Source organism: Symphodus melops (genome assembly GCF_947650265.1).
Source record: "Symphodus melops genome assembly, chromosome: 14".
Taxonomy (NCBI): Eukaryota; Metazoa; Chordata; class Actinopteri; order Labriformes; family Labridae; genus Symphodus; species Symphodus melops.
The window spans coordinates 21,417,362-21,426,576 of NC_136704.1; the positions used below are offsets into that span (position 1 = coordinate 21,417,362).

Genomic DNA, 9,215 nt, shown 5'->3' on the forward strand with positions numbered 1-9,215 from the left:
GCTACAGTGCAATCAGGAACGTCTGGTAGCTGTAACAAGTATTTAAAAGTAAATGAGCCGAGTCATTAGGAACCTTTCAGTAAGTGGGCGTGAAGAGCCTCTATATGGACCATGACTGCACTGACATCTTTAACAAACTGTATCACTGCAATAAACACGACAGTGATGGAGAGACAATCCACGTGACCACCGAGAGAGATGGACACAGACACACATAGGAACGTTTACAGCGTTCACAGTTTTGATCAATTATTGAGCCAAATGTTAATCACTGTATTATAACTAAGCTGCATCAAGTAAGAGTCCTTGTGCTTTTGTTTCCTTTCTTGCCATGTTGTAAACAGGATTACAGAAAAACTACCAGAGGATTTTTTTTAAAAAATTTTTTTCAAAACTTGATGGCGTGAGCCAAGGAAGTTAAAAAAAGAAATGTGCAGCTGGGGTGATGATGCTGCGTGGGACAGAAATCATATTTTAGAATAATTTTGGGGGCTTTCGAAGATTCTGGAACAATCCAGACGCTTTGTTGATCCGTACGTCACGTCACTGCAGACTGGACTCGGCAGATCTTCATTGTCTGAGTGTCCTTGTAGATAAATGAAACCATAACATCAGTCAGTGACAGTGCAGACTCGCTGTCTCCCGGATTTATGTTCAACCTCCAGCATCTTCAACATTAACAAACTCCACTGAGGCCAGCCGGCCAAAGGAAAATCATCACAGAAAAAACGTATTAAAGAAACGTTGGGAGTTTAAGCGTCGGCTCCTCTCAGAGTGAGATTATTTCGAGGCGGGATCCGCTGCATCTCCTGCCACTTTCACGTTAGCATAAGACACAATGCTCAGAGCCGTCAATGTGTGTCATCACAGAGTTCAGCATTATTCCTGTACTTCAAGTCAAGTGTGATTAACGCTTCATGTGTGCCGTCATCACTGCTGCGTTGCTTTATGGGATATGTATTTTTCTGAAAGATCAAATATGGACGCCCAAGGTAAAGAGCAAGTTTCCGTTTAGTCTCTGGAAAAAGAGCGCGCTGAGAAGTGATGATAACGACGATCTTGTTCTGAAGGATAGAAAATCAATTAAGATCTCTTTTTGCTCCCTGTTCGTTTGGTGTACTTGACTCCTCTTAAACGTCTGCTACGAGGCACAGCTGAGGTCATCTTTCAGATGCTGCTAAAGCAGGACGCTCAGTCAAAGATGGACTCATGTCGATCTCCTTCACATGTTCCAACCCTGCGATGCTGTTCGAAGAGCCTGTCCTCTGATGCTGAACATTGTGACAGCGAACAAAGATCGTCTTGATCACATTTCCAGGAGAAACTCATCAGAGTTGCACAAAGGCTCTCCAACGTAACCGACAGTTGTTGTTTCCCTCTCAGGTCCGCAGTGTGAGTTCAGTGGTGACCCGGCGCAGAGAGCAGCGCGTGCTGATGATGGTCGTCACCATGGTCGTGTGCTACCTGATCTGCTGGCTTCCCTACGGCGTGGCGGCCCTCCTCGCCACCTTCGGCCCCCGCGATCTTTTGACCCCAGAGGCGACCATCACGCCGTCGTTGCTGGCCAAGTTCTCCACCGTCATTAACCCTTTCATCTACATATTCATGAACAAACAGGTGAGTGACGCCTTCCTTTTCTCTTCTTTTACGTCTCCCATTTCTTTCCCCTTTGTGGCTTAAACGCACCATCGTCTGTTTATTGTTCCTCAACGTTGCTTTTTTTGTTTCGTTTTGCAGCTGGATTATTATTTCACACATATATGACTATTGTCTTCACATGTGTGTGTGGGAAGAACAATACTAGAAAGACCTGCCAAAGCATGATGACTAAACCCTTAAAGAAAAGGTTTGCAGTGAGGGAGCCGATAGCTCACATCAAGTGAACCTTACTGTAACAAAGTTCATACTTTCAGGGTATCTGTTTATGTTCTGGTTTGGTCTGATTGGTCAATACCAGAATTTCAAATATTGGTGGAAGTAGTTGTTTTGTGTGGGCTGCGAGGTCGGGGTCCAGTTTCAAGGAGAAACAATAACAAGACCTGTATTTGTGCCGTTTCTAGCCTGAAGAATCTTTCATCGAACTGTTTTTCTTTTTGTTTTTTTTTGTCTTTTTCTGTTTTTATTTTTGGTTAAGAGCAGACCGCAGCTTCTCATCTCAGTTGGCAGGGACATTTTCTTCATCTGGTGGAAATGAAAGATACAAGCTGCAGACTCCGAATCAATATCAGTTTGTTTTTGTTTTTTGTTTTTTTCCGCCAAGTTTTCCACAGAAAAAGAAACTGCCTTAGTGTTCGTTGCATAACTGTCATAACAAAAGTACAACGAGGAAAAACGCTCGGTAGCCTAATGATAAGTGCGCACGCCCGTGTGCGGAGACAGCAGTCCTCCAAGAGGGCGGGTTGAGGTCCGACCTGTGACTCCTTTCACACGTCGCTCTTAGCACTCTCTCACCCATCTCTGACCCTTATCTGCTGTCCTTTCTCTTTAATAAAAGGTACTGAAAGGCCCACAATTAACCTTGAAAAGAAAGAAAAAAGTAAAAGAAAGGATGAAAAGAAAAAGAAGGCGAGGGCAGTGAAAAACTGTGATTGACTGAAATAGGAAGCAAAGGAAGCACATAAAGATGAAAGACGAGGGGGGAGAGTTGAAATGTGACGATGAAAGAGGAAAGGTAACAGTCAGGATGTGCTTGTGTGAAGAAACTTCCTTTTAAATCTGTGAAAGGTAACTGTGATTGTGATTAGCATGTGATGTTCCTATCAGTGAAATACAGTGCGACGGTGACCTTTCCTTCTTCTGTCCCACCCTTTTATCTGCCTGCCTTCTTTTTATCTGCATTTTCCCTCAGTTCTGCCTGTCAGGTTCTTTTTTTCTCTCTCTCTAACCGGACTGCCTTTTTTTGTGTTCAGGAGACATTTATGGTTCTTTGATGACTGCTTCGAAGTGTCAGACTAAAGGTCTTTTTTTTTTTTTTGCTGCATGTATGAAGCTACTGACGGGACTTTTCAGATCCGGAGATTGGACGTTTTAGGAGGCCGCACTGCGTGGCGCTTTCAGTCTTCAGTTCCTCCCAGCCCATACCTACGGCAGCAATGTGTTGAGGCGAGTTGAAGACTTAAAGCGCTGCACAGATTCAAGCCGCAGACCTGAGCTGCCATCATGGGAATTACATAATTCACAGTTTCTGCAAAATGTGCCAAAACCGGATGTATTGCTGTGAATTTTCCTTTTTTTTTTTTTTTTCACACTGTTCATATAAACTGCATCACGTCAAATTACTGTTTTTTGTTAAATTCCCACACAGGGCTCGGACAAAACTAAAATGTCCATTAAATAAGTGTGAATGGTTGCATGGTTTGAGGTTTCAGGAGCCTGAGGGAAGCAGAGAAGATTATTGCTGACTGGTTCAACCCAGTACACAGACACTTTGAGAGCCTTTCCTCTGAGGGCGGAGGCCACGGTCCATTTAGATCAAAACCTCATGGAAAAACCTACAGATTCTTCTCGCTGAAGCTCGCCTCGTGAACGAGCCCCAGAGACTCCCACTCACACACTACAGACAATATTAACATGAGGTCTGCACATCTGACTCAACAGACTACACTACTGTTGGTTCTTCTGGGAAAGCACTCCGAACTCCAAACTGAAAATTAAAAAGCACGCATGCTGCTCGAGGGCAAGTTCTCTGTTTGGGCCATGTGTGAATGCAAACAGCGACATTTCTCACCCTGACATTTTTATCTGCCAGAGTCCCAGTCAAACCAACGTGAGGACACAGTTTCATGTTCACTTCTCCCTTTAGGTTTCATTCTGTTTTCTCTCTCTGTTTGAACTTCGTCGTGACATACATTCAGTAACAGTCACAATTACAGAAGGGAAGAGAAGAAGTCCCCATGAGAGGAATCATTACATGTTCTTCAGTTTTAAGCCAGCGTTGTTAAATGTTCATTTATCTGTATTAACCCCCTTGACGCCTATTGTCGTGAATTTGCATCAAACCGCTTCCCCTCCAAATTCAACCAAAATAGCGTCCATGTTCCTCCATTGATGAACTTTCAATACATACCTAGGAACCTTTAGCAAGCATTAGTTTGTCATAGGACCAACAACATCCGTTTCATGTGCTATGTATGTGCTATTTTTATGTAATATCTATTTATGTGCTATTTTCAAATAAACGTCCTCACCTTAATTTAACATCTACTTGAAAGCAGAAACACGTAAAAAATGTTTAAATCCATGGAAACAAATTCAGACGTCAAGGGGTTAAACATATTTCAGTAAAGCTTTACCTGAGAGTATGTTTACATCCTTCCTGTAAATCCTCCTCAACTCTGACGACTCGTTCAGCGGTAACTCATTTTTCGACCAATTTAAAAGCTTTGATAAAGCTCATCCAATCAAAGTCATCCCGACGTTAAGTCCCGCCTATATGTCTGTGACTAATGTCTGGACTAAATCAGTGCAAAAGTAATGAACAGCTTTGGATTCGCCCGTTTAATCCTAACTTCGTTTTTGAACATGTCGAATTTATTCGTAGCTCCAGCCCTGAAACAACGTGACATTTCAGCGCTGCTTTCTACTTTGGATGGAAAGAAAAACGTTTTGTTTCCCCGTCCGTATACAGAGCTGTGTTTTTTTAGACACTGATGACAAGAGAAAATGTTGACTTGAAGAGCTTTCAGTGACAGCAACAGAGAAAATTGTGGTTATTTAAACCCCTTTAATGCTCCCTCTGCTATAGCTTGTGATGGTGTGATTGTGGAAGTGAGCAGCAGCATGACAAGAAAGCTTCGCAGGGGGAGAAGAAGCAACAATGTCCGAAAATCTGCCAGCAGTCGTTACACCGTCCTTTTGGTTTTTCTCCCCAGAGCACCTCTTCACTTACAATTTGATAACAATCTCTTTTATTTGATTCGATTTTACTTTATTGTTGTTGAACAGACTGAACAAAATCCAATTTAGCATCAAACCAGAAATGCAAAAAGCAGTGATTGGACGGGTAATGTACTGCATGTGCTACATTATATAGATTAAATAGAAGGAGGCAGACTCTTTTATTTCAACTCTCTGAGGCTGGATACTAGAGAGAAGTTTAATGCAGACACACGAGGAAACCGCACACAATCAGCTCGATCAAGTGTCTGTTCGACTCACAGAGACGCACACAAGGACAGACAGACAGAATTGGAGTGGCAGTTGAGGATTTGGTCACTCCTTGGCCTTAAGATCTCAATCTGTGTCTAAGTTTGAGCTGTAATCCATGGCGACGTCAGTTTGTCCTCCCGCTCCTCCACCTCAGACGTCTCTTTCTCCTTCACACTTCCCATTTCACACGCCCATCCTATTTGCCCCTGGAGGTTTTTGCTCTTTAAAATCAGCACCCCTCTGCTGCTGTAGAGCATGTCTCCGGTATATGATTTGTATGAACAGCATCACATCCACTGGGGGGGGGGGGGGCAAAAACTTAATTGGGTCATATACCATAAATTGTCATCCAAGCTGCTTAAGTAAGGCACTCCAAAAAAAAATCACCCGAATCTGTTTCATGCAGCACGTCTGTTTGATATGCGGCGCCCTGGGGAAATGTAGTAGACTTAAAGTATACGTGTGGAACCAGAGAGTATACTAAGTACACTACGTTTATCCAGGGGGGGCACGCTGCCTGCTGGACTGGGATCAGACATGGAGGAGAAGACAAAGATGACAGTACTGCAGCTACAAGGTGTTGAATGTATCCTAATATTTTCTACACTAATTCACATGTTAATTATTAATATCAGTGCTTTTACTACGGATCCTATATGGTTAACTATTGCTTGGACGAACATTACCAGCATACTTCAAATCAGTGCGTTCAAAAGGAATCCAGGTTCATCACTTTCTCAGTATCATTGGGCTGTTTTGACCCAGAATTTGTGATATTTTTGCATCACTGTTGGGTCACTGGATCAAAACTGAAGCAGAGAAGTCTCCTTGAAGTTTTTTTATTGATTGATATCAGGTCCAATTTACACCATAAAATTGACACTGGCTCTTTTAACACAGCGTTGCATTGGTGCCGTATTGAACAATATTAGATACGATATAGACTGGTTTAGTGATTAAGTATTTTTGTCGGCCAACCAGAAAGAAATGGCGCCGGTGGTTCCTACGGATTTTTGCATTGGATTTTGGATCATTGCAGAAAAGCTCTGTGGCAAACACACGTTTCTGGTGAATAGTTGTTTTGTTCAGCGGGATAATATTTACAGATAAACACCATTTATATGGAGTTTGAAGAGTTAATGCAGCCGAGAGAAGTAAAAAGCTAACGTTATGCTCTAGCGAATGACACCGCGATCGGTTTATAATAACGTCACAACCGCTATGCTTCATCGATCTAATCAGCGGTTTTAACAAGCTAGCGAAACTGTAGTTTAATAAGTACTTTATTAACCTAATATTTGCAAGAGCACTGAAAAACATGACGAGAGGCTGTATGGAGGATTAGGGAGAGAGTTCCTGGCGTGAGTTCCTGTAGTTTCAGTTAGCTACTCGTTAGCAACCGCCGTTTAAAGTTTGTGTTTAAATTTTAAAATTCACAAGTGGGGGCCTTAGCTAACGTAGTTTATCTCGTCTAACAAAACGTCAACATCTCTTCAGCTTGTGTTAACCACAGACCTTATTTCAGGCGTCTAACCACAAACCCATTCAAAATCCCCATTGAATTTTAGAGTTAGGAACCCATGGCGCTAAAATGCTAACTCACTTCCTGGTTTTAGGACTATTTACTGTGCCAGTCTATTGGTACAGAACTTACCTGTGAGTGTATTTCTGATCTTTAATGTATTTTGTCTGCTTTAAACTAGAGCCTGACAGATAAGAGATTTTTGTAGCCAATACCGTATTGGGAGAGGAAAACTCTGATGCCAAGATATCAGCCGAAATCGTTCTTAAAACGATCTGTCGATGGATATTGTGTATCAAATACAGTCATCTAACACTCATGGACACATATATAACAGAGTATACCGTAGACAAGATGGTCACTCTGCTGGAAAGTAACTGTGCGTGTATGTGCATCGCTGCTTGACAGACTGCAGAGTGATAATGCTTGTTGTAATTCATAGAGCTCCCTCTGCTGGTGAAAGCCGGAAAAGATAGTTGCTAGTATCTTCCAACTTCACTCAAATGAAATGCTGGTAGAATAAGTCGAATGATATCGGTGATTAATATCAGTTTAATTCTGATATTCACTGGATAGGCCAACATCGTCCGAGATTATCGTCGGTTGGGCTCTAATTTAAACCATGTGATTTTTTAAAATCTTTTTAAACTTTTTTAATAAATTTGCAAAAATGTCTACATTTCTGTTTTTTCTGTCAAGATTGGGTGCCGAGTGTACATTAATGAGAAATAAAATGAACCTTTTTGATTTTAGCAAATAAAACAAAGTGAAAAATTTAAAGGGGTCTAAATACTTTCCGTACCCACCGTACATTTGTTTTGCTTTTAATGTTTGTTTTGTCTTTTTTTCCCCCAAAAAAAAATTATGCTGAAATGTGTTGGTTACTGTTTTTCAAAGTTGCTTTTATCTTTAAAATGTGCAATATCATAACATTTCAATTACAATTCTTTTCACAATCTTAATGACTGTAGTGCACTCTGATGTAATCATGGCTCTTGAAGTATTATTAGTAATCGTGTTTATGTTTTTGTGTGAAGTTCTACAGGTGTTTCAGAGCGTTCCTTAGATGCTCCACCCCCGAGCGAGGCTCCACACTAAAGACTTTTTCACGAGCGACAAAGACGCTTCGCACCTTCCGCCAGGAGAAACCCCACATGTCTGCTCAGGCGCCCTCCCCTGCCCAGCCCACACCCCACTCCTTCCACGACTCCTCACAGCGAGCCAGTCTGGGAGCTCCATCTCCACCCAATCACAACTCGGCTGTTTCCCACACGCCTGAAACTGCTAACAACCCCAAACCCAAACTCTTTCTGGTGGCTTACTACAGGGAATAAAAACAGAAAGAGACAGCAACAACATCAACAGGAGGTGAACATTTACAGAAAAAGAGAAGGAGCGACGAGCTGGGGTGCAGCTCTCCAATTAAGAAACAAATCCTCTTAATAGTAGAAAAGAGCGAGTGCAAAGTGAGCTCAGTGGGAATCTTAAACACAAGCAGGGACCGTCTAATCCCAGAGCAGGTTATCGTTGCTCTGTGAAGTTGGCAAACAGGGACACACACACACACACACAAAATGCCAGTCTTATCCTGCTTACTAGAGGCTCTGTATACAAAGCAGGAGCGCAGGGCTAAGCAGAGTTCTCCATGTTACGACTACAGACTCCTTTACAAACAGAATAATCTACATAACTAGGTCGAGATATCTTTGTTATGTCACAAAATGATGTTCTTTCCTAATCTGGGGAATTATTCAGGAACGTTTTTGAATAAGCACAGACGATTTCATTAACTGTTTGGTGGATTTTTTTTTTTTTTTTTTTTCAGTAAACGGGGCAAAGAGGTATTTTGACAGCTTTAGTGTGTAGCTTCAGTTACTAGGATTATTCTTTTTTTTTTTTTTTTCTTCTAGCAAAAGAATTTGATTGAAGGAGCGGGTAAGCATTTCTCCATGACCCCATTTCCATGGCTGATAATTAAGGATTTGAAACAGAGTATTAAATATTTGTTAAACAATTTTATGCAATTTAGAGCTGGGATAGATTTCTATGTTACGCCTTTATTTACACTCTGCTGCATATAGGCGCTCTGTCTTCTATGCTGGGATCCTAATGAAATCATTTAAAGGGACATTTCACCGTATTATGAGGGACATGTAGAGATTTCACTGATTTGAGTTGTCTTGATGTTTCTGCTGTTTCTCTTTGCAAAGTGGAAACGTGGTTTTTGTGTTGTCTCTCTGTGTTTTTTCCTTTGCTAACGTTACATAAATGAAATCATGACACCAACAGCTTTGAACGGCTCACTCTCTCTTTTTTATTCACCCGGATGTGTGTGTGTGTGTGTGTGTGTGTGTTTATGCGTGTGTAGCTCTTCCTTCAGAAACTTCTTCTTCTTCTGTTTGTTTGTGGCGATTGAGCCATGAATCTATGAACACAGACGCTATTTACAGGGAGAGAAGGAGATTAATGCCCCTGATAACAGCCTCTGTCTCAGTGAAAAAAAAAGAAGAAGCAGGAAATGTTAAGGAAAGTTCACGGACATCCT

At 41.7% G+C, this 9,215-nt stretch overlaps 1 protein-coding gene across 1 annotated transcript in view; it reads left to right on the forward strand.

Annotated features, from left to right (window-relative positions):
• Nucleotides 1-8,956, forward strand: part of tmtopsb (teleost multiple tissue opsin b) — a 31,407-nt gene extending 22,451 nt beyond the window's left edge. The window contains exons 3-4 of the mRNA XM_079361164.1: nt 1,384-1,617; nt 7,708-8,956. Coding sequence (XP_079217290.1) covers nt 1,384-1,617; nt 7,708-8,004 — 531 coding nt within the window. The 3' untranslated portion in view covers nt 8,005-8,956. The remainder of the gene's footprint in view (nt 1-1,383; nt 1,618-7,707) is intronic.
• The last annotated feature ends 259 nt before the right edge of the window (nt 8,957-9,215 follow it).